The sequence below is a fragment of the Chinchilla lanigera genome, unplaced genomic scaffold (genome assembly GCF_000276665.1).
Source record: "Chinchilla lanigera isolate Chin_1 unplaced genomic scaffold, ChiLan1.0 scaffold00034, whole genome shotgun sequence".
NCBI lineage: Eukaryota > Metazoa > Chordata > Mammalia > Rodentia > Chinchillidae > Chinchilla > Chinchilla lanigera.
The window spans coordinates 12,645,197-12,670,573 of NW_004955435.1; the positions used below are offsets into that span (position 1 = coordinate 12,645,197).

The following is a 25,377-nucleotide window of genomic DNA, read 5'->3' on the forward strand; positions in this document are numbered from 1 at the left end:
TCCTTTCCTTTTCCTCTTTCTTTACCCTTCCTCTCCCCTTCCTCCTCCTCTTCCCTCTCCCTCCCCTCCCCTTCCTTCCCCTCCCCTCCCACAATGCTAGCATTACAGGCTTATGCCACCACACCCAGTTCCTGTTATTTTTCCAGAAGTTTTGCCACTTTTGCATTTAGGTATGTGATTCATCTCACATTAATTTTGGTATGTTATGGTGTCTACCATGGCATGTTGGCAAATCATGTAAGCCAAGAATTGACGTTGGTTTGTTTATTATGGAGAGCCAATTGTTAATGATAAAACAGTTGCAAATTTAGAAGGAACTTCGTAGAAAAAACCCACATAGCTAACATCTTTCTCAATGATGAAGTAAGAATACTATGCCCCTGAGTTTAGGAATAAGACGTGATGTTCCTTTTCATTACTTCCAGTCAACATCATGCTGGAGGTTACAGATGGTGTGATATGAAACAAGACACAAATGAAAGATACAGACAGAATTAAGGAATTTCTATGCTTAAGTAACAATTACAAGACATTAGATACCTGGAGGTACATTTAAGGCCTTTGCACTGAGAACTGCAAAATATTGCTGTGACAATAAAAATAATGAAAGAATATATTATCTTTGTTTATTGAAACATTCAGCATTGTTATGTTTTTTAATTGTCTTATTTTCTCTTTTTTTGCGTGTGTGTTTTTGAGACAGGGTTTTCTGTGCAGTTCAGGCTGGCCTTTGTAGCCCAGGCTGACCTCAAACTCACAGGGATCTTCCTGCCTCAGCCTCCTGAGTGCTAGGATTATGGACTTGTACCACCATGCCTGGCTTTTTCTTTATATTCTTAACAGCTATCACAGTATTACCTTTGTGTGTGTGTGTGTGTGTGTGTGTGTGTGTGAGAATTTATTTCAAAATAATAGACATTTTAAAAATTGTAAAAATGGAGATAGCTCCTATGTATATTTCACTCAGTTTTGCCCAGTGATAAATTTTATATAGCTAGTGCAATATTAAAACCAAGCAATTGACATTGTTACAATCCACAGACCGTAACTCACTTTTCACCAGTTCCTCATGCACTTATGTGTGTGTTTCTCTGTGTATGTTTCTGTGTGATTTTACCATGGGTAGATTTCTAACTACCAGCACATTCAGGCCGTAGAACTGTTCCATCACCACAAATACCTTTCTTGCTGTCCCTTTGTAGTGCAGTACATTCACTTTCCCGTCCTCCATCAAGTCCCTGACAACCCCTAATCCTGTTCTCCAGCTCCATCATTTTGTCAGTGTGAATAAATGAATGAGAAAATACAGCATTTTGGGCTAAAGTTTAAAGCTACATTCAAGAGAGAAGCTCACCGACAAACCTTAAGTAGTAGTTATGTATATGTGCAATGCCATTTCTTGTCGTCAGTTTTCCTCTCAGAAGCTTGATCTTTTCTTCTACCATGTTGTCCCAAATGCTTAGATTGAAGAGATGCAGCTTTTTGTTCTTAGAGTCACACTGGTGAGCTACAATACCACTATGTTAATCTGGGCTGTTCATTTGGCTGAAGGGAGAGGAATGCAAGTTTGAGGCGAGCCAAGGCAGCTTCCTGAGACCCTGTCTCACAAAATAAAAAGGACAGAGAATGTAGCTCAGCACTCCCTGGGTTCAGTCCCCAATATAAAGAGAGAGCAACAAGGAAGAAAGGAAAGCGAGGGAGAGTGGGAGGAATCCACATTACGAATAATAAGTTATTATCGAAGCTGTCAACTGAGCCGGGCGTGGCGGTGTACATGGTGGCTGAGGCAGGAGGATTGCTGAGATCGAGGCCAGCCTGACCGCAGAGTGAGACCCTGTCTCACACACACACAAAGTGCTGTCTACTGAGCATGACATTAGTGAAAAGGGAATCGCATTCACTGTTTCTAACAGATGCAGCAACCAGTTTCATGATAATAGAAATATGCCTCCTTTCTAGATTCCCATGTACAGCAAATATAAATGTGTAGAATCTTTAAATGAACCTTAAGATAATTGGGCAGGTTATAATTATGTGTGTCTTCCAGATTCCTCAGTTGTGTTACTTAAAAGTGCTATCATATGTTATGGTTTAATATTTCAACCTCAGAATTGCTTTTTCCTTCTCTCCAAATGCTGGGGCTAACCTGTAGTTCCCACTGGTCTGTGCTTGAGTTCTAAAGCTCCGAGATTTTACAACTTCATGAGGCAGCTCCTTCAGCTCTGCCTGCATTTTGACCTTGAGTTGAGATCTATACTGTGTTGATCAGCTTTCCATAACTGTAGCAAAATACCTTATCATCTTAAGAAGAAGAAAGGTCCATTTGGGCTCACATTTTAGCAAATTTCAGTCAATGGTTGATTGGCTGTGTTGCTTTTGGGCCTGTGGTGAGTCAGTAAATGAGAGTGAGAGTGTGTGATAGAGAATGCTACTAACAGGGGCTGGGGATTTAGCTCACCGGCAAAGCGCCTGCCTGGCAAGCGCAAGGTCGTCAGTTCGGTTCCCGGTACCGGAGAAAAACCAAAAAAAAAAAAAAAAAAAAAGAATGCTGCTAACGTGCTGGTGGCCAGGAAGCAAAAACAGAAAGATAGGAAGGGGATGGATTTCCACCACACCCCTTGAGAGCATGCCCAGTAACCTGTGACCTCTTACTAGGTTCCCCCACACACACCCTTTTTTGTCTTTTTGAGACAAGGTCTCACTATGCAGTTCAGGCTGGCTTTGGACTCACAGCGATCCTCCTGCCTCAACCCTCACCTCTTAAAGATTCCTCCTACTACTAGTACCAAGATTAGGACCAAAAGTCTTTTAACACATGAGGCCTTTGGGGACAATTATCCAAATCGTAGCAAGTACCAAAGAGCCATGATCAGGGAGTATCTTAAGTGTGTTTCTTTGATACATTCTTCGCTTCTCTATTTTTAGGCAGATTTCGGGCAGACAACTTGAACAAGTTGAAGAATTTATGCAGCAAGACAATTGGAGAGAAAATGAAGGTAAGAGAACTGAGTAACAGCCTGAGAGCCAGAGCAGAGGTGTTTGATCTTGTTCTTGGCTGATGTTCACTGCAATTCTAACTCAGCATCTAATTCTGTGAGATGCTCAGTTTCTTACCAGGGGGGGATATTATTTTAAAAAGAAAGGGAGGCAGGGAACTAGGAGGCATCTTCTGTTTTGGTAAGCTCCCTGCCATACCGGCATTCATCTGCTCTTCTGTTCTTGTTAATAGGAATTTTAATTCCACCAAGTCATCCTTTTCATTTCTTTCTTGAGCTTGACCTGTGCCGCCAGGAAGGTTTTCTTTTGGCAGACTTCAGAATTTTTATCCCAGTGTTGTCCTGCTTCTTCTGAAAAAAGCAGAGATGTAGCCTGTGTCTTGCCGTGGCCTCCTGTTAGCTGCATAACTTTTAAGCAAGTTAACCTCTGAGCCTCAGTTTCCTCATCTGCAAAATGGCAGCACATTTACCTATAGAATGAGATTGTGAAAAGTAAATTTCTTTTAAATGTAGGAAACTTGGCACAATGCCTAGAATGTTGTGGTTTTTCGACATTTGTGACATATAGGAAATGGCAAATGGTTATTAACATTTATCCAAAAATCCTGATGTTTAAAGAATATTAAATTTCTGCTCATCTTTTGCTTTGGTACCCAAAATAGTTCTTGGCTTTAACTTTTCTTCAAAAAATACCTCTTGGCCCTTAACTCCTAGTTTTAAAAGTACGTGAAAGCTGGTGGCCTTGGTGGCCTAGGCCTGTAATTGCAGTATTCTGGGAGGCTGAGGCAAGAGGATCTCTAGCCGAGCCCAACCTGGGCAGCTTAGAGAGTCCCTGTCTCACAATGAAAACTCTAAAAAGACTGGGCATGTAGCCCTAGCCCAGTGTGAAGGTCCTGGGTTTATTTTTTTTTATTTTTTATTTTCTTTTGGTTTTTCTCCGGTACCGGGAACCGAACTCACGACCTTGCGCTTGCCAGGCAGGCGCTTTGCCGCTGAGCTAAATCCCCAGCCCCCATGGTCCTGGGTTTAATCTCAGTACTGCGAGCAAGCAAGAGAAAGGCAAAAAAAATTGAGCATTCTACAATCTAGGTCATTTAAGGTTATACTGGGGCTGGGGATATAGCTCAGTGGCATAAGCGCCTGCCTGGCAAGCACAAGGTCGTGAGTTCAATCCCCGGTACTGCAAAAAAAACAAAGTATATCTGGAAACTAATGCAAAAAATTTTAAAAATTTGAAACCAGAACCAATAAGAAAAACATGACAGAAAGATAACCTTGGGCTTCTACCACCTTACCCTTCATGATAGTCTGCGTCCTTCTCTTGGGCAGGTTTTTGTTTTTACAGTTTGAGGATTGAACCCAGGGCCTTTGCCCTGAACTATATTCTCAACCCCATGTTTTTGAGTCTTGCTATGTAGTCCAGTCTGGTCTTGAACTCACTGTGGAGTCCAGGCTGGCCTCCAACTCTTGGCAGTCCTCTTGCCTCCCGAGTATTGGGGTTACAGGCGTGCACCACCACACCCAGCCCCCAGCCCTTTTTATTTTATTTTATTTATTTGTTTGTTTGTTTATGTATTCATTGATTTATTGGCAGGGTCTTGCTGTGTAGTTCAGGCTGGCCTTGAACTCACTGTGTAGCCCAGGCTGGCCTCAAACTCATGGTTGTCCTCCTGCCTCAACCTCCCAAGGGCTGGGGCTACAGGCATGCGCCACCACACCCAGCCACTAATTTTTTACTTAGAGACAGATCTTGCTAAATTGCCCAATCTGCAATTGAACTCCTGACCCTCCTGCCTCAGCCTCCCAAACTACTGGGATTATTAGTGTGTATCATTGTGCCAGCTCTTTGACATTCTTTTTTAACTTTTCTTTTTAACGAATGGATTTCATTTTAGCAGATTTGTACATGCACATAATGTACTTTGATCATTTTCAGTCCCATTTGCCTCCTTGCCTCGCCCTCTCCCCCTTCTCACTGAGGGGTGGGTCAGTGTGTGTAATGTACTTTGAGCTGTGATTATCCGTAATGTGCAGTTTTCTTCCTCGTGTTGCTTAATCATTTGCAGGTCAGAGACCCAGTACTTTGTTAATTCCCTCGTATACCCCTGCCCAGATGTTCTCTGGGTCCCGTACACAGGCAGTCCCAGCTGGCTGGTGTTTTGTAGCAGTAAATTGGGAATGAGTGTTTTAGTTTGCGATAGCATTTTTTTTTTTTTTTTTTTTTTGCGATAGCATTCTTAAGCCCAGCCTTATTGCTGGCTCTTTAGGTCGTTTTACTCTTGCTGTCCCTTGGAATAGTTGTAGCAGTGCTTTAATTTGTGCCGCACTAGCAAGTATTCAAATACTTTCATAACCACTTCATTTTGGTTTTGATCTTTGCTGCAAACCTGGAGTGCAGGTATTACATTTATTTTTTTATCAGTCTTGTTTCAGGAGTAAGAGAACAGACTTAGGACATTAAGGAACTTCCCTAAAATCAGAGACTAAGTCATCAGTCCATTCACTCTCCCTCCTTAGCGGAGAGCTGGGTTTGTTCCGCCAGAGCACAAGGACACCCCTCAGGGCCTGCTCTTGATTCTCCTGCCACCTGTGGCACGCGAGCATCTCAAGTATATTATCTCGTGAGCTCCATGATCCTCTCCATGTCCAGGGAAGCCATGCTTCTTTTCATGGTCTTGATGTTAACTCCCTCACCCCAGTAGATTAATTGACTTGTCCAGGATCACAAAGCTAGGAACTAGCGGAATAAAGACTTGAAATGTGGCCTTCTGGCCTTCACTTTACTAGTTTGGCCCCTGTTCTGGTGCACTTCACCGTGGGACATCTCGTGATTAGTTTATGTATTAATTTGGCATGGGCTTAATAAAGCACTGTCAGAGATTTTGTTTCATTTAATCAAGTTGGCGTTTCTCCTTCTGCAGAAAAAAGAGCCAGTGGGAGACGATGAGTCTGTTCCCGAGAACGTGTTAAATTTCGATGACCTCACTGCAGACATTTTAACAGTAAGTTGCCCTCCTTTTCTAAGTTGGAGTCGCTGTTCTTTTGCCTTCATTCCTAGGCAGCAGGTGCTAACACTTCCACACGGCCCTGCGGCAGGCTTGACTTCCTGCCGCCGGGCACTGTCCCTAGGCCCCCTTGTACTCTGTACTGAGTACTTAGTGGTCAGCAGACAGAAGAAACATGGACTGGGAAGACCAGGCGTAGGAAGAAAAGAAAAAAGGAACTGAACCATGTTAGGTTTAGGTAACTCCATTTCCTACCCTCTTCACAAAGTAAAAGAATTTCTGAATTGACCGTAATTCAGTACATATTCCCTACAGTATGCTCAGAGCTGTAATTTCCGAGTGTTTTTATCACTGAACCTTTCTTAGAGCTAAGAATATAAACAGAGTGGCTGTTCTCAAAGGTCTGGTTTGGGGACCTGATCCTGTCTAGCCCAGCCTGTAAGGTTCCCCCAAGAAATGAGAGCACAACTTGAAACATCCGCAGTAAGGTACCCAAGATAAGCCTAAGACAAGGTCCCTTGCACCTAATAAAGTTATCTTGCCAGAGAACATTTAAATGTGAAAGTTAAATTGGTTCAATCAGGAAAGTCCAGAGTACAAATTAAGGAACATTGTCTTGGGAGAGCTACAGTATTAAAATTCCTGAGGTCTATAGGAGCAGTAGCAGTGGCCAGAATGTATGTGTCTCTGCCTTAAACACCACCAAAGGAAAATGCCAGTGGATTTGTAGAGCAAGACTGTATATATCTCTAGCTGGGTAAAACAAATCTCAATTCTTCGAAGGCTTTCATTTTCAATTTTTAAAATGCTGCCAGGCGTTGGGATGTAGCTCAGTGTTAAAGTACTTTCCTGGCTTGTGTGAGGCCCAGAGTTCTATCCCCAACACTGCAAAAATAGAAATATATGTTACCAGAACAGTTGTCACAGGCTGGGGATAGAGCTCAGCGGCACAGCACCTGCCTGGCAAGCACAAGGTCATGAGTTTGATTCCCGGTACCAAAAAGAAATCTGTCAGAATAGCTGTCACTGGAGAACTGCAGGGTTAGGGCACCAGTAATTTATTCCTGCTCCGCCCTTATTCCTGCTCCGTCCTTGACTCGCATTTCCCCGGTCTGAGACTGGCCTGTTCCTTTACAGAACCTGAAAGTCTCACAGATCAAAAAAGTGCGACTCCTCATCGATGAAGCCATCCTGAAGTGTGATGCAGAGCGGTTAAAACTGGAGGCAGAGCGGCTTGAGAATCTTCGAGAGATTGGGAACCTTCTGCACCCCTCTGTGCCCATCAGTAATGACGAGGTAGGCGTGGGTGCCCAGCAGGAGGACCCCTTCCGTGGCTGTCGCAGGGGCGGGGCAGGGTGGGCTGGAGGAGGGCGAGGCGGGCAGCTGCGCAACACTGGCGCTCTGTATCAGGCGGCCCTTTGTACTCTCCCTCTGCCACCAATTGAGCATTTCAGGAGTCAGATCCTTGCCTGATTGGGAAGTAGCGGAGACAGCAGGTAGGAGGAGACTCCTGGCACAGAAATCCTTCTAAATAGGGCTGCTGTCCTCCGCTGCCTGTTGCCCCTGGTAGCAGCGAGTCCTGTGGGAGGGATCTGCTAAATCAACCTAACCCCTCACCCACACCCTGTTGGGAAGCCGCAGGTTGAAGGGAAATCTGCATGATAAAAGTTCCCTGCTGGGCGGGCTCTTCCCCGCACAAAGCTGCTGGGAGCCCGGTCTTTGTTCCCTGACACCCCAGCGTGGCAGGGCCCATCTGTGCCTCTTTCATTCATTCCCTGGTGAATGTTAAACTCACTGCAGGCTGGGGTGTGCGGGAGGCCATGGAGCCGTAGCGGACTAGGAGGTCAGGGGCCTGAGCCCGCCTTCATGTGGCCCTGAGACCAGTGAGAGCCTGGAAAAATCATCTACATTCTCCTCTGTACCCCAGGCGATACTGATTGTCTGTCTGGGGCCAGTTGTCCTGGTGCAGGATTTTTAAGGAGTCATTTAAAAGGGTAACAAAACAAAACAAAGCCCAAGAGACTAATGTAGATCTCGCAGAAAATCCTGATTCCCAATTTCATGGCTGGAATGGCTTCTAGAACTTTGTAACGTATTATTTCTCAGTTAAGTTGCAAATTCCCTTCGCTAGTTACTGTATACAATAACCGAAACCAAGTGATTGATTTAAGCAGTGGCTTCACGAGGCTGAGTTGTTCTTGGGTGGAGTTCGGAGAGATGGAGGTTAGAATTGAGAGATCATGTAACTCGGTCTTATTTCTTTAGGATGCAGACAACAAAGTAGAAAGGATCTGGGGTGACTGTACGGTCAGGAAGAAGTACTCTCACGTGGACCTGGTGGTGATGGTAGATGGCTTCGAAGGCGAAAAGGGGGCCATCGTGGCTGGGAGTCGCGGGTACTTCCTGAAGGTAAGAGCTGGGACCCAGTGGGAGTAAAGAAGGAACTAAAAAACAATTGGAGAAAATCGTTATCATATTTAAAAGGCCCAGAAATCCACCACATGTACGGCGGCTTGTCTGTAAATATGTAGCAATTAGATGCGATTCTCTCGAAAGCAAGAGAGTACTTATCCAGATTCCAAAGAACAAAAGCCACTCAGTGATCCTCCATAATGAGTATGTTTTGCTGACTGAATCAGAACAGTCTCTGCCTTTGAGAGACTCGAGTCATTGGACAGTCAGACAAGTAACAAAGAGTCGGAACCCCGTGCGATAAACTTGTGGTCTGAGGAGGCCCGGAGTGCTTAGAGAACGGGTAGATGGAGGCAACAGGCCCGTGCTAACTGGGGCAGAAGGCACGTGGATTCAAGGAAGGCTTCCAGAAAGACACAGTGAAACGATTTTGAAAATAGTGTGCACTTAAGTATGCTCTACCTTTACAAATGAGCCCCGTATTTTAAGAATTAGCTTAGCGAACCTTCTATGCACTCTGGATGAATGGTCTGTTTCCCTTACTTTGGTCTCTTAAAGGTAATGCTCCGATTTGCCTGTAACCCCAGCCCTCAGGAGTCTGACAGGATCACCCACAATTTCAAGGCCAGCCTGGGCTACATAGTGAGTTCAAGGCCAGCCTGGGCTACATAGTGAGACCCTGCTTCAAAGAAAAAAAATAAACAAACAGAGATCATTCTCTGGACAAGGTGCCTGGGTGACACACCGCTGGGCTTTCCGGTGTTGAGCAAGAAGCTCCTGGCAGTTGTAGCTTTCCTTGGCCTGCGGTGTGTCCCTCACAGTAGGGCCCAGTTGCCCCAGGAGTAAGTTTTAGCCCATGAATGGGATGGTGACAGGACCAACAGCGCTGTACCTCTGTTCGTGTAGGGAGTCCTGGTGTTCCTGGAACAGGCCCTCATCCAGTTTGCCCTTCGCACTTTGGCAAGTCGGAACTACATCCCCATTTACACCCCCTTTTTTATGCGGAAGGAGGTCATGCAGGAGGTGGCTCAGCTCAGCCAGTTTGATGAAGAGCTTTATAAGGTAAGTAGTGTGGGGCGGCCTGGTAGAATAACTTACTTATGAAGCTTCACTTCAGTGACACAGAGCAGTGTTTCCAGCAGCTTTCTGCCGCAGTGGAAACGTTCTATAGCTGTAGCTATCCAGTACCTAAAATCAGCCTGTATGACTGAGGAAGCAAATTTTTGGTGTAAACAGCCACATTTAATTGGTGCGGCCATAGTAGACAGTATGGATACAGAGGCTTTTTCATCTCCTCCCTAGCCGTCTGTATGATACATATCACTGAGCACACTTTGTCCCCAGGTGCTTATTGGGTACTTGGACAAAGGGAAATGCTGAAAGTGATACCAGTCTCCCAGCCCCCTTGCCATGTCCTCCCACTACTGACTTAGGACTGGAAGCTTCTACAGCTTCCAGTAGTCACTTGGGGTGGATGTGACTTCTAGTTCATGGCTCATCACCAACCACGGCCATCTTAGGGAAAGCCAGAGTGTGCAAGTTGAGATTATTCAGACTATCATTCTGATCAGCTTACCACAACACCAGTTACCACTCAGAATTTCTAGAGCTAGGCTTGGTGTCACATGCCAATAATCCTAGCACTCTGGGAAGCTGACGCAGGAGGATTGCAAGTTCAAGCCCAGCCTGAGCAATTTAATGAGACCCTGACTCAAAAGAAAGGAAGAAAGGGCAGGAGATATAGGTCAGTGCAAAGGCCCTGGGTTCATTTCCTAGTACTGCAAAAAAATTTTTTTAGAATGTTTCTGCTATGAGCTGTCCATCATGGCAAATCTACCTCTCACGTGTCCCTCTCCTTTAAAACTTACTCTGTTGGAAGTAAAAGTCTTATTCTTATTAGCAAGTGCAGTTTGGGCCATCTGGTTTATAATTGGCTGTATAATGCTGTGTAAAATCAACATAGCTGTGGATTGTCAGCACTCCCTGTGTTGAATGTTTAGGGAGCTTCCTAAAAATAAATGATACGGTCAGCTTTATCCTACCTGTGGCTCCTCCCCGCCCCAGCCCCCATTCTGTGCATTGAACCTGGAGCTTCGCCCGTGCTGGGCAAGCACTGTACAGCGAGCAGTCTCAGCCCCTAGTCTGTAGCTTTTTTTTTTTTTTTTTTCATTATTTTCTTCAGTGGAACACATAAGTTACGTTTATTTGTTTATATTTTGTGGTAGTGGAGATAGAATTTAGGGATACTCTACCACTGAGCTGTACCTCAGCCTTTTAAAAAATGTTTATTTTGAGTTAGGACCTTACCAAGTTGCTTAGGATGGCCTTGAACTTACAATCCTCCTACCTCATCCTCTCCAGTGTTGGGTTATAGGCATATGCCACTATGCCCAGCACCATGAGTAAATCTTTAAGAATTAATGCCACTAGCCTAAGTGCCAAGAAAGCAGACTTTTGCCCTGCATGCTGAAAAGACTTGCCACTTAGTAAATGCCTTATAAATCAACATAGGTTTTTTTTTTTTTTAACAACATAGGTTTCTTGCACATCTGTCAGCAATTATATATATAATCTATAGATATAGGTATATATCTATAGACTATATATCATATTACATATCGATCAATCTATCTGTCTATCTATCCCCAAGTGCTGGGAGTAAACCCAGAGCCTTTAAGCTGAGCTACATCCTCAGTCCTTTAGCCTTTTTATTTTCTGTTTTGAGACGGTGTCTTGCTAAGTTTCACAGGCAGGACTTGAACTTGTGATCCTTCTGTTTCAGCCTCCCAGAGTTCTGGGATTATAGGCTGTGGCAGTACACCCATTTTATTGGGTGAGTAAAGCGAAATGTATCTCCGTAATTTGCATGTCTTTGATATCAGGGACCCCTTATCCGACATAACTGTTCCCTCCTTTGTCTTCTTAACATTCCCTCCCCACGCCCAGGCAGAGACTAAAGAAAATTTTTTCCCTATCATTCATGTCTTTCCTGCAGTTTCTTAAACGGGCTGTGTCCTCCCTCAGTCTTACCTGGCATAGGTCTCTCCTCCTACAGGTGATTGGCAAAGGCAGTGAAAAGTCTGATGACAACTCCTACGATGAGAAATACCTGATTGCTACCTCGGAGCAGCCCATTGCTGCCTTACACCGGGACGAGTGGCTGCGGCCAGAGGATCTGCCCATCAAGTATGCCGGCCTGTCCACCTGCTTTCGCCAGGAGGTGGGCTCCCACGGCCGCGACACCCGTGGCATCTTTCGAGTCCATCAGTTTGAGAAGGTGAGTAGAAGGCCACAGAGTAGGGAGTAGGAGCCTGTGTCTCCCTGCTCAGACGGTCTCAGGAGGGCCTGGTCGCAGCGTCGGTGTTCTCAGCCCCAACCTGGCTCCCTCCAGCTTTGCCTGTCATCTCTGGCACTTTTTCTGTGGGGAAGAGCCTGGTAAGCTCAGGGTAAAGCAGCTGTGAGTACAGACTGGAACCAAGCTGCCTGAGTCCAAATGCTGACTGCACACTGCCTGTCTCTAACCGTGGACAAGTTGCTTAACCTCTTGTGCTCAGTTTCTGCCTCTGTAAAAAGAGGATGATGGTCTCCACCTTACTAGGCCAACTGTGTGGGAGAAGGCGGCATGGGGAAATCACTTGGCATAGCAGCTGGCAAAGACGGAGTCCCTGGTGGCTGCCAAGCTGGTGTCCTTGCTGTGCGGGCCAGCCTAGTTGGACGTGAATCCCCCTGCTGGGGGCCTAGGGATGACGTCTTGTGTTGCCGGGCAGTCTCTGTTCAGTTCTGCAGTTTACTAACGTGCCCTGCCGTCCCTGTCTCCCCGGCCCTGCCGCAGATCGAACAGTTCGTGTACTCGTCGCCGCTCGACAACAAGTCCTGGGAGATGTTTGAAGAGATGATTGCCACCGCAGAAGAGTTCTACCAGTCTCTGGGGATCCCCTACCACATCGTGAATATTGTCTCCGGTAGGGGTCCCCTGTCTTCTCAGCCTCCCTTTCCCACATCCACAGACACTGCCTGCGCCGGCTGCACTGCCACACAGAGAGCTGGAGATCCAGCTCGTTACCAGGTTCATTAGCATGCCACACCCTTCTCACCCGGGCTGCCACGCGGTGAAAAGACCTGAGCGAGGTTCACGCCTGGGGACAAGCTGAGAAGAATCCCTCCGGCTCCCTGGAGCTCGGCCTGCCGAAGTAGCACCCCTCCTTCCTGAGTCCTGTGTGTTTTTCCCTGCAGGTTCTTTGAATCATGCTGCCAGTAAGAAGCTCGACCTGGAGGCCTGGTTTCCAGGCTCAGGAGCCTTCCGCGAGCTAGTCTCCTGTTCTAATTGTACGGATTACCAGGCCCGCCGGCTCCGAATCCGATACGGGCAGACCAAGAAGATGATGGACAAGGTAGGTGGCCCCGGGTGAGGTGGGCAGCGGGGCCTTCGGCACAGGGCACGCCTGTCCTGTCCTGGGAGCACAGTGGTTCTCAGCATCATAGGAAAATCTGAGCTGCTCAATCCGGACCAAAAAGGAAATCTGGACATGACTTCTGAATCAGGGCTGGGTTCCCTTAGAAGCCTGAGGCGAGCCCTATTCTACAAGGTCATTCTAGCTCTTGTCTTTTTGGCTGTGTTTTTCTTAACTCCTGAGAAGGAATAATCTTTGTTTATCTACACAGAACAACTTTGTGGCAGTGTCTCCCTTCTTTTCGCCCAAGAAGGTCAGTTGGTCAGCTATTTATCAGACCCCGTCTTGAGGCCCCGATCTGAGCCGGGCTTGTCATGGGTCAAGAGCAGGGGCTGAGCGGGTGTTTGCTTCCTTCGTGCCAGCTCTCCTCGAATCATGGGACGTCCACATTTCACTCATACAGACGTGAGGAATCTGTCTAGATTAACCAGAGTAATCTAATAGGCAGTGAATACTAAACAGAATTCCAGTTTATTTAAAGGGTTGAAAATGGCCAGGTGTGGTGGTGCACACATATAATCCCAGCACTTGGGAGGCTGATGCTGGAGGATCACTACCAGTTCCAGGCCAGCCTGAACTGCATAGCAAGACCCTGTCTCAAAAAAAAAATTTTTAAAAAAGTTGAAAATAGATAGTCCTTTTTTTTTTGGTCTTTTTTGAGACAGGGTCTCGCTATGCAGTTCAGGCTGGCCTTGAGCTCCCTTTGTAGCCCAGGCTAGTCTTGAACTCGTAACGATCCTCCTGCCTCAGCCTCTCGAGTGCTGAGATTACAGGCATGCGCCACCAGGCCCGGCACTAGAGTCATTTTGCTGTGGATGATTGTAGCTGGGGTCTTTCTGGCCAAGTGGATGATTCCTGGTCATCAGTAAGATTAGCCGAGGGTTTTTCACTTCCCTCTGGGACCCTGTCTTCTCAGGTGGAATTTGTCCACATGCTCAACGCTACGATGTGTGCCACCACCCGGACCATCTGCGCCATCTTGGAGAACTACCAGACAGAGAAGGGTATCATCGTGCCTGAGAAGTTGAAGGAGTTCATGCCGCCAGGTACAACTCCTGACTCGGCTCCTCTGCCTCTCCTCTCTGTTTTCTCACTCCTGTGAGTTATCGGCCCCTTTTACCAGCTTGGCAGATCAGAACCCAGCTCAAGTAGCTGCCTGCTCTCTGGTGTGGGCAGTGCAGGTGTGAGACTCAAGTTCTGCCAAGACTCAAGTTCTTCCTTATTCTCAGAATAAGGAGAAAAGATTGGCCAAAGCTGGGTCCTGGTATGGGCACCCTTTCGTTCAAAGGGGTCCTGGGCTGTGACAGTCTGAGAAGTGACAGGTCGTTTGCTTGGCTCCTCTCTCCCAGGGCTCCAGGAACTGATCCCTTTTGTGAAGCCGGCACCCATTGACCAGGAGCCATCAAAGAAGCAGAAGAAGCAACACGAGGGCAGCAAAAAGAAAGTGGCAATGAGAGATGTCACCCTGGAAAACCGGCTGCAGAGCATGGAGGTCACCGATGCCTGAACATTCCTTCCTCCCAGTTTGCCAGGCTTTGTTTCTGTCTACTGGGATCATCCCAGAGGCTTCCCGGGAGCAGGATGGCCAAGCACCTGCTCATCCCCCTGCCCATCCGACTGCACCGCCAGCAGGAATCGCCTGCCGTGCACAGCGCGTGTGTTCCTGTCCCCTCGCATGGGCTTGGGGCCCACCACTGATGACTGCTGACACCATGGAATAAAGCATCTCTGGGGAGGGCTTCCGGCTCTTCCTCAGTCTTCTCCCTGAGGCTTCACCCTGTCTCTGACACTTCCCCCGGGCCACACCCTGCTTTCTGTTCCAAACAAGGCTCTGCTAAGTGAGTCGAAGCCTCTCGGGCAGTGGGTGCAGCTAGGGAAGTGAGTAGGTACACGATGGGTAGATGTAATAAAGGCTCAAAGAGGAAGTGAAAACCTAGAGCCTTGGACACACAAACGTGCAGGGCCAGATCCCATATAAATTCTGTCTTGCCGAAAAAAGTGTGGCAGGAACAGCGTAGCAGAACTGGTGTGAAGCTTCCTGGCTCTTGTGTTCCCTCGGAAAGGCTCCGAGGAAAGGGAGGGGTGCTGTGAGGCACTGAAGTGGGTGGGGCTTGACTTAATCCAAAAGAGCCCAAAGCTTGCAGACCATGGGTCAGGGCCTTTTTAGCAGCTGACTACTGACCATCCAGTGCTGCTACTCCAAGAGCTCCAGATGGCTGGCAGGGCAGAAGGGTGCGGGAAGAACGTCTAATCCTTCCCAGGAGCTCCCAGTATTGCCCTAATAACCATGTACTTTCCCCTGGAGAGCATGATACTCGCGCTCCTCCTTTATTTACTGCCTTTCATCTGCCATCTACAACCTTCGACTGTAATGACACCTTGTGTTAGTCTAAGGCTTCTCTCCTGGCAGGTTAAAGTACTTCCTCCGGGTGATCCCTTTTATCTTTGTGCTGGTCCCAGAAGGTAGGGTGGGGACGTGATTATACCTGTCCCATTATGGAAGGCAAAAGGACGGGGAGATGGGCCAGTGGCCAGGTAGAAGTCCTGGCTCCCCAGTGCTGCTGTGTGTTTGTCATTTCTCTGGAAGGTTGGGAGCTGGAGTAAACCTAGTTTATCGCCATCAGCTCCTTTCAGCTTCCTTAGTCCCTAAATAACAACTTCCCTGGACCTACTGGAGCTGGTACTAAGGAAAGAGGCCAGTTTTCCACTGGGGGCTGATCCTATTCATCTTGCACGCAGACACTCGATCAAAACTGGGGCAGCCAAAAGGATGACCACAGCGGCTCTCTTGCCTTCCCCGCAGTGCCAGCTAGGGACCCACAAACAGCCTTTAGCTCTCAGTTCTAGGATAACAAAGCCAGAGTAAGAGGGCAGAAGGGCAAGCTGCTTCTGTTTGTAATTCAGGACAGAAATTCACGTTCCTATAGCTTCAACTATTTAAAGAAAACCAGCTTACACAGAGAGCAGGAGGCTATTTTTGCTCCACACCGACTCCATTTTAGAAGCCCGTTAGTGACTTGCATGGAGAACACCGGCCCCCATTAGCCCTAGCCTAGGAGGGCTCCACAGCGCCTCCCTGCCTCAGCACTGGCCCCTTGTGCTTGTGACCTCCCCATCAGCAGAAAGCTTTGCTTTTCTCCAGGGCCCAGACCATTCTGGGGAGGCAGAGCTGGGGGCTCTGAGCCTCCGGGCACCTGGGCCTGACTCTTGCCTCCCATTTACCAGCGGGCTACCTCACCTGGCTAGTTTACTGGAGCTGGCTGCACTTGGAGCCTGACACTGCACCTTTGTACAGCTCAGATCCTCCTGATCTGAGCAGCCATGCCGCCTGGGCCAGCTGTGCCAGCGGTGCTTGTCTGCCCTGTGCAGGCTCTTTGTGTGAACCCCTGCCTGGCTAGCAGGAGTACTGTGTGGACCAACTTGTCTGTTAGTAGAACATGCATGCCCTGCTTCCTGAAGCCAGAGGAGAGAAAACTAATAGTAGTTAGGGTCACAGTGACATGGCTGAGGTTGCTCCCCGCAGGTCATACATAAGAACACTGAACTGGGCAAGGTGGCGCATGCCTGTAATCCCAGCTACTCAGGAGGCTGGCTCAGGAGGATCAGAAGTTGGGAGGTCAGCCTGGGCAACTTAGCGAACCCTTGTCTCAAAAAATAAAGGCTGGGGCTTTAGCCTGGGTACAGCACCTGTGGATTCAATCCCTGGTGCCCCAAAAGGAAAAAAACAACACATTGGCAGGTGGGTATGCAGTCAGTAATTGAGCGCTGACCCTGCGCCAGGCACCACTGGGAGATTTACAACCCAGAAAGAATGGGCTACAGTCCCTGCTTTCAAAGAACTGTCTATTGGGAAAGGTGTGGCTCACCTTCCTCCGAGTGAGCTAAAAGCCAGACTCCTCTCCCACAGGCAGCGGCTGGAGCTGATGCAAGCCTTGTTTAGGATCGGCTGAGCCACCTGGAAGCCGAGGGCTGGGAACCGGCCCAAGTAACCGGCTCCGCCCTAGGTTTGCCTTCACAACCCTCGGCTGATGCCCTCATCCCTGGCACTTTGACCTGCCCCATCTCCAACCTCAGCTACCCAGGTTACCTCAGCAAACAACCCCCAGAGGCCCGACAGGGTGAGTCAGAGCCCTGGGTCCCTTACAAAGCCTTGGTTCCCACACCCAGGAATTCAGGGCACAAGATGCGCGTCTGGGTGCTGCAGGCAAGAGGAGGCGCTGGGGACCCGGTATCTGCTGTCCGGCCTCTTCCACAGCAGTTCCCCTGAAGCCAGGCCTCGGGAGACAGACTCTCAAACTGTATGGGGACCCAGCTGAATACTCCTACACTGACACCGCTGTCCTGGGAGCTGACTCTCCGACTTGTGCTGGTCTTCTCCACCGGAAGCTCTTCCGGTTTACCCGGGGTCCTGAAAGCACCTCTTCCCCAACCCCCATACCTCCCACGGGGGGCCCGGGGCAGCCCTGGCTGCTCTCCCAGGATGAGTCTGACAGGCAGAGTAGGGATGGGCCCCGGAGAAATGTGCTGCAAGTCCGAGCCTGTGCCAGGATGAGGGGCCTGCTCCTTTCCCAGTCACCTGCCGGCATGGGGTTCCCCAACAGCTCCTCCCAGATAGTGGGGGGGCGGCGGCATCCTTGCAGCCTCAGCTGCGCCAGGCCCTGGTTGGGCCGCCGCCTCTGACATTGCCCTTTTAAGAGCCCCCCCCCCCTCGAGGCACTGCAGGCAGTTCTGGTTGCAGAACCCCAGCAAGGTGCAGCTCCCCTTGACCTGCCAGGAAAGAAGACCTGGGTGCCACTTCTCCACCTTCAGGCCGAGGTAGGGGTCCCAGCGACCTCTGAGGAAGGCCTTTTCTAGAGAGGAAGGTTCTCTTTTCAGCTGCTCCCGTTGGCTGGTTCGCAAGCCCTGCATTTTGGAGCTCCTCCCCTGGCCCTGCTCAGGGGCGGTTTCCATCCTCCGACACAGACCTACTGTCAGAAACGGTCTGCGAAATTATTTTTATGGAGGTGCAAATTACTGATAAGATGGTGTGGCCCTCCTGGGAGACTTGTCTTGTAAGCTCTGGAGAAACTGAAGAATCAAGCTGTCGTTGAAAATAGCAGTCATCTGTTCCTTCCATCCTAACTCAGAATGAAAAAACATTTTTTTTCCTTTTCCTTGAAAACCAGCTCTTGGCTCCTCGTACCCTGGCCCTCCCCTCCATTCTGCGTGCCCTGAGCCCTCGCTCTGCCAGGGCTCTCCCCGCCGGCCCCTCCCTGCGGCCCCCCGCCCCCGGTACCCAGGCCCCTCATCCAGCGGCACCTGGAGGCCTCCCTCTTCCGTCACACCACCATCCCATCTGGCCCTTTCCCTCGGGGAGATTCGTCTGCGGCGGCGGGCACCCAGGGGCTCTGCGACCTCATCTGCAGCATTCCTGTCCCGCCTTCCGCGGTCTCCACACCCTCAGAGCGAGCACCCTGGATAAGGAGGAGGGCTGCCCAGATGGCTGGAGTGCAGCCCAGGAAGATTTGAGTTGAGGCTGGAGAAACAGGCAGGGAAAGAAGATGGCACCTGACTCTACATGCTGCTTCCCTGGGCATCCGGGCTCTGCTGCCTTTCCCTCAGGCACGCTCCTGTCCCCTCGTGGGGGGCCCCCAAGCTCGCTCATCTGCATCTCAGCCACCCCAACAGGCACGCTGAGCATCTCCACTAGGATCTAAAAGCCCGACAGTCCAAAGTCTAAGGCCTTATCTGATTCCTGACACTCCTTCAGGATTCACCCCAAACATACACGTGGAAGTCACCCTGGACTCCTCTGCATCCCCGTGGGTCTGTGCCACAGCCCCACTGAATCTTCCTCGGTGGCATCTGCCCTGGGCAGCCAGATCCTCAGCCTCGCTGCTGGCCAGCCGCCCAGCCTCTCCCCTGGGCACAGCCTCAGTGCCGAAGTGCAGAGCAGCCACTGGACGGCTCAGCCCCGTCCTTCCTCTGTGCAGGAATACTTAAAGGTCCCTCAGGGCCGGGATACAGCTCAGCGGCACATGCACCTGCCTGGCAAGCGCAAGGTCCTGAGTTTGATCCTCGGTACCAAAAATAAAAAAATGAAAAGGTCCCTCAATTTAAAAGCCCAGCCAGGAATGTAGCTCAGTGGCACAGCACCTGCCTGGGAAGCACAAGGTCCTGAGCACCAAAATAAAGAATTAGAAAAAGCCCAGATTTCTCAGCCAGAATCCATGTTCATCAAAATGTGGCCCCTGCCCAAACTTGAGGGATTTTTGCTCTGCTGGTTCTGCATGTCTATTTTATTTTGTTTTTTGGTACTGGGAGTCGAACTCAGGACCTCACGCTTGCCCCTGAGCTATATCCCCAGCCCTGCTCTGCTGGTTCCCACCGGGCCATTGTATTCCACCTGCCTTGTTTCCTCCTGTCTCCCAGCACTAAGACAGATCATGTCCCTTCATTATTTGCTCACACGCCTCCCTCTGCCCTCACGCCTTTGCCTCCTGCATGTCTGGAACTCTTCCTCCCTCTTCAAGGTGGTTCAGATGCCACCTCCCTTAGAAAGCCTTCCTAACTCCTCCACCCCACACAAAAGTATTAACGACTATCGCCAGTGGCAGCAGTTGTCTCTGTATTAGCCTAACTGCCCCTTGAGGCCAGAGCTGGGGTCTCCTCCATCTGTGTACCTCTCACACCTGGCCACCCAGCCCTGTGACCAAAGTACAGCAGGGGCTCCCTCTTTGGCCTGCTCTGACAGCCTTAACTAAGTTATTACAGATATTGCTCTGGGGTTTGCTGCTTGAAGCTCAGCCCCAGGGTCTGCCTCTTCCCCTCTGTGTTCAACGACCAAAAATGTTCTCAGCTGGATCACAGGTGGACTATACATCACCAAGGAGTGTGAGGCCTTTTAAGCTACTCATTGGCACAGTGGGTTGAACCTACCGGAGGGATAAGGCATCAATGACATTTTTAATCACACTCTCAAGAAAGTGTAGCAGTTTAGACATCAAGTAGCAACTGGCCTTGGAAATCCAGTTTGTGGTTCAAGCAAATGAGTTCAAAGACTCCTGCAGAACAGCCGGGAGACGTTAGATGGAAGTTCCAGGTGTGCAAGGTCACCTGTTCACTCCTCTGTGCCATCCGCCCACCCATCTAGCTATCCACCCATCCGTCCGTCCATCCACGTCCGATGTACTCATTTGAACAATATTTTCTATGTGTCAGGTTCCATGCTACTGGGTATTTGAGACACAATTTGTTCTCCCCAGCCCTGGAGCTTACTGCCAGTGGGTTAAACAGCTGTTAGCCAAGTAAATGTACAAGGACACACTCTATGTAATTACAAATTGCCATACATGAAGGAGGGGCCTTAAGACTACTATGTTCAACCAGCGGAAGGAAGCCAGGGTGTCCAGAACAGAGCAAAGGGAGAGAAATAAGAAGAGGCAGGGCCATTCCAAGTGGGGTTGGTGGATCAGAACAGGAAACTTGAGCTGCATCCAAGGTGCAGCAGGGAAGCCCAGCCCAGGGTTTTCAGAAAGGCAGCAACGTGTTCAGATGTAAGATTTCATAATGTTACTCTGTGAAGGACACTGCCAGGGTTAAGCCCAGAACCTATTGGCTCAACAGGATAACTGGCCCGGATTTATCAACCAGTGCCATCAAAAACGAAGGAAAAGAAAAAAAAAGAAAGAAAAGCAAAGAAAGAAAATTAATGTGGCATAAGAGCTAATATAATACATAAACTCCTGGTTTGAGAACGAGAGGCAGGAATTTGGATTCCACTGGCTATTAGACAATCCCAGGAGCTGTCATCCATGCTCCCGGCTGAGGCCAGGGCAGAGGCCCTGTGGGTTCTGGGAGCATTGGGGCCCTGCCTCTCAGGGGCATGGGTTGCTGTTATGCTGGCCCTTCACGCCCATGCCATTCTCTGGAAGCTGTAAGAGAGAAAGCAGAGCATCAGTGAACACTTGTGTTGTCCGGGCTTATCTTGAACTTCCCAGCCCAAGGAATCCTCCCAGCTCTGGGACCTCCCAAACAACTAGGACTAACCTGGCTTAGTATACTATTCTTTCAGTTTTTCTGAATGTTTGAACATTTTCAAAATGGAAAAAATTGTAAGAGTTTTTGTTGTTGCTGTTTCCATTGCTGGGGATTGATACAGGGCTTTACACATGCAGATTTGTTTTCATTTGTTATCTTTTATTATTATTTCTGTGGTACCAGAGATTGAAGGCAAGAGGTTTTTTTTTTAAATATTGTCATTTTTTTTGGTCTTGTTTTGATTTTTTTCTCTTTTTCTTTGACACAGTCTTGCTAGATAGCCCAGGCTGGCCTGGAATTTGCAGTTCTTTTGCTTCATCCTCCCAAGCAGACTGGGATTACAGGCGTATATGTGTCACCACGCCCAGCAAGAGATTTTTTGAACCTACAAAAATATTTATCAGACTCCCCTTCCCCTTGATGAGGAAAGGTTTATTTTGGCTCACAGTTTCAGAAATTTGGCCCTATTGCTTGGCCCTATGGGGGACAGCCTAGTGGGAGCACACGCCGAAGAGTGTTCACCCTTTTGCTGCCAGGAATCAAGACAGAGGCATAATATACGTATACCTTTTTTAGAGGGGTTGAAGCCAGGGACTCATACAGGCTAAGCAAGCACTCTTCCACCCAACTAACATCACCAGCCTGTATATTAATTTTTATAAAGTACAGTCTCCAACATACAATGGTTCGACTTACACAATTTTTCAATTTCAATGATGGTATGAAAATATAGTCATACAGCTATTCTATTTTTTCACATTCACTAAAGAATTTAATAAATTTCATGAAATACGCAACCTCATCATAAAATAGGCTTTGCGTTGGATGATCTTGGAGAACTGAAGGCTAATGTCAGTGTTCCGAGCATGTTTAAGGTTGCCTGGGCTACAGTAAGGTATTTTTCGAGGCTAAGTGCATTAAGTGCATTTCCCACTTACATTGTTTACAACTTATTATGGGTTTATCAGGACATAACCCCATTGTAGGTTGGGAAGGATCTGTATTTGGCTTCTGAGTGGAGACTGCTTTGGAGAGGGAACAACCTGAAGAATCCACAGAACCCGGATGAAGAACTCTTCTCTCAGAGCTGGAATCAGACAGGGCCACCTGCTCCGTGCACCCTCCCACTGGGAAGGAAGTTGGGGGCCACAGGCTGAGCACGCAGGCGAGTGCGGACTGAAGGCACTTGGGTGTCTGGCTTGCTTCACTGCCGGGACCTGGTCCCTTTGCTCCACTCAGCCCACAAGGCCAGGTTCTTTTGTCCCAGTTTTGTGTTAAAGCAGAACTCAGTCTAGAAATGGGACCAGGTGCCAGGGCCTCTCCCCACCATCCTCTTCTGCCAGAGAAACTGCCCTGCCCGCCCATCAAAGTCACCCTGACCTTTTCCATCAGCGGCCTCCTTCCCCACTGTGCCTCCCCAGCAGGCCACTGTTTCCAGAATTTCAGGCCCATGACAGAGTTCACCTGATTCTTCCTGATGTGGCCCCTGTCCGCCCCTTCAGTGCATGGGGCCACGACAGATCCACCCCAGCTTAGTTCCAGCCAAGGTGACACTCACATTTCATTCTTTCCTTTCACTCAGTCATAGTACACTGCTTAGGAGCTCGGATTCTGGAGCCAGATTGCTTGGCTTTAGACTGCAGCTGTGTAACCCCAGAGGAGATGCTTAACCTGGACATTCAGTAATTTTATTGATCAGTTCCTCTTGGCAGGAATGCTGTTCCTGACTCTTCAAGATGCCGCTGGAGTCCCACTCCTTTAGGAAGTCTTCTGAGACCTCTGTCTCTCTCCCTGTCTCTGTCTCTGTCTCTCTCTGTCTCTCTCTGTCTCTCTCGCTCTCATTCTGAATTCCTTTAATCTTTTCTGTCTCAGTTGCTCCTGGAGCATTTTGCCAAGCTCCCCATTCAGTTGAGTGCCAGAGCCACGCTTTATCCACGGGCATGTTCCCCACAGGCCGAGGGGACCCTTGGGAAGCACCGTGGGTGAGGGAGGCCCATCGGAGCTGGAGGAGAACCCCGGGGCCATCTTAGCAGGTCACCTTCTCCCGTAGCCTCCAATGAAGAGTAAGTTCCTTTTTAACAGACTCCAGGGCCTTGAGCTGTTGGTTTTCCTCCAGGTAGGAGGAGGCCTCAAGCTTCCGCCCAGCTGGAAAGTCCCAGCTAGCAAGCACTCCTTCCTTCCCTTGGGGGGTCTCAGCACAGCACTCTTCTTGGTTTTATGACCAGCAGTGGCACAGATAAGCTTGGAAGTTTCCTTTCCGTTTCTGGGAGACAGAAGTAGCCGGAGGAGTGAGAGTGCAGGAGGAGGCAACTCTCACCCTGTGCCCCCAGGCTGAGGCCAGGAGGAGGTTAGGTGCTATTTGCTTGGAGATGCAGGGAAGGGTTTCTCGAATCCTCCAGCCTGACTGCCTCAGACAGAAAGGCCACTGCCCTGGAGGGGGCTCTGGTTCCCACATCTTCCTTCCCTGCCAACCCCTGCTTGGGCTCCAGAACCACATCCCATGATCCAGGGCTGAGGCTGCCCTCTCTGCTACCCGGAAGTCTTTAGCTACAAAGGGAGACAGATGAACAGGAAGCGGCAGTTTCTCCGTGCGTTGGCTCAGGCCTTCATCAGAAACAAGTCTCATTACCCAACCCCAATCCAAAGGATAATTAACAGATGGTATAATTTTCAAGCATTCTCAGCACTACATGGCTATTAGGTGAAGAGCAAAATGCCCACGCAGCCCCTAGATAGATGCTCCCAAATCAGGCTACAGAGCCCCGTGGGAGCTGCTTAAGCCATCCCTCCATCTCCAGTGCTGCCCTTGGCCTTGTCCGGAAGAACGCTCATCTTTGGCCAAAGGGCAGGGAAGGCCCCTGAGCCAGGGGTCCTCTTCCTAGCCCTCTTTTTTCTCTATCCGGCTCACTCACCATTGCCTGGAACAGCCCAAACCCTCTTATAGTTTCCCGGGGAGAAAGGTTTCTCCCGCTTGGCATCACTATGTGATACCTTGGGAGTTCTCTTGCCCGAGCAAGGTGGGTCCCACCACACCTGCGACTCCAGGGCAGTGTTGGAAGGGAACACTCGATCGAACACTTTTCCGACTGGATCTCTGCAGATCCTCAAGATGTACAGAGCAGCCCAGGAATTTCTTGGTTGGGAGTGCAGGGGGAGGCAAGGCCCTCACCCCCACTTCATCCCAGAAGTACTACTCATCTATGCTTGGCAGTCTGTCCTTCTAGTTCCGATACTATTGGGGAATAAAAGCAGGGTGAGGTGGCACGCGCTTGTAATCCCAGCACCTGGGAGGCTAGGATAAGGGGATCATGAGTGCCAGGCCAGCCAGGAGAATTATTTTCTTTATTCAACCCTCTCATTTTATACGACAGGACACTGACCAGAGTCACACAGCTGGAGTGTGTGGAGCAGGAGGAAAGTCTTGGCCTCGCCCCAGGGCCCGCCGCTGTCCTACCAGCTGGCCAGGGCCTCTGCTGCAAGAGGAAGCCTTTCCTGCATCGCCTTCTGCCTCCCCTGCTTGGCTCTTTCTTCCTCTTGGTGGCTTCAGGAGTGGCAGGTTTCAAGGGAGAGTCCTGTGGGTCTGCTCTGTGATGAACTCCGGAGCCCTGCGCACGGGACAGGGCTGTTTGCTCTCTCAAAGCTGTGGATGGGAGGAAGGGGATAGGAGCTGACCACTGACAGGGAGGAAGGAGAAGGCAAGGGGCCGTTCTTCCAGACAGAGGGCTCACAGGCAGGGCAAGTCGCTGGTCTAGGACCGAGGAAAGGCTGCCCTCCCCGCTGCCCTGGCCTCCCTGGGCTTTTTTTTTTCCCCCTTCCAATATGGGGGACTTAACCCAGGGCTTTCAAACTGAGCTATATCTTGAAATAAGGGTCTCACTGTGTCACTAAATTGCCCAGGCTGAGCTCACACTTTCAATCCTCCTGTCTCAGCCTCACAGGTGTGTTCCACCACTCCCAGCTCCACTTGGGCTTCTTAATCTAGTATTATTAGTGTGTCTACTGCTTTGGGCCTTCCAGGTCCCCTCCGTCTGAAAAGCACAAGTGAGGTCAAGATGAGGCTGGGGAGAGGGGCATGGTGGCATACACAAGCCCAGAACTCTGGGAGGCTGAGGCAGGAGGATTACAAATTCGCTTGGACAACCTGGTGATTTAGTTGGACTATGTCTCAAAATAAAAAATCAAAAGAGGCCAAAGATGCACAAAGACCCTGGGCTTAATCCCTAGCATACCCCCGCAACACACACACAGAGGTTGGAGTCATCTTGACCAGCAACTGGACCCCAAAAACGCATCCTGGTCAAAGCACAAACTTGAGGAGTGGTGTGGGGCCTCATGACCTCTCGCTGGGTGTCTCTGGGATTGAGGGAGGCTGTGTTGGGGGTGGGGGTGGCGGGGGAGCTCAGTTTGCCCGGAGTTCTGTGGAAGGGGACAGCAGCCAAGCCTCTCAAGAGCTGTATGACTGGGGATTGGTCTCTGAGAGCCCTTCACAACATT

At 49.4% G+C, this 25,377-nt stretch overlaps 1 protein-coding gene across 2 annotated transcripts in view; it reads left to right on the top strand.

The window, feature by feature from the left end:
* Sars (seryl-tRNA synthetase) overlaps positions 1–14,637 on the top strand; it is a 17,349-nt gene extending 2,712 nt beyond the window's left edge. The window contains exons 2-12 of one of the 2 annotated variants that reach the window (XM_013516442.1): positions 2,926–2,996; positions 5,918–5,998; positions 7,139–7,297; positions 8,267–8,410; positions 9,320–9,475; positions 11,469–11,690; positions 12,246–12,375; positions 12,647–12,804; positions 13,076–13,117; positions 13,781–13,910; positions 14,214–14,637. In XM_013516442.1, the coding sequence (XP_013371896.1) occupies positions 2,926–2,996; positions 5,918–5,998; positions 7,139–7,297; positions 8,267–8,410; positions 9,320–9,475; positions 11,469–11,690; positions 12,246–12,375; positions 12,647–12,804; positions 13,076–13,117; positions 13,781–13,910; positions 14,214–14,371 (1,451 nt within the window). In that variant the 3' untranslated portion in view covers positions 14,372–14,637. The remainder of the gene's footprint in view (positions 1–2,925; positions 2,997–5,917; positions 5,999–7,138; positions 7,298–8,266; positions 8,411–9,319; positions 9,476–11,468; positions 11,691–12,245; positions 12,376–12,646; positions 12,805–13,075; positions 13,118–13,780; positions 13,911–14,213) is intronic. The other variant, XM_005388851.2, reaches the window with a different exon arrangement.
* Positions 14,638–25,377: the final 10,740 nt, after the last annotated feature.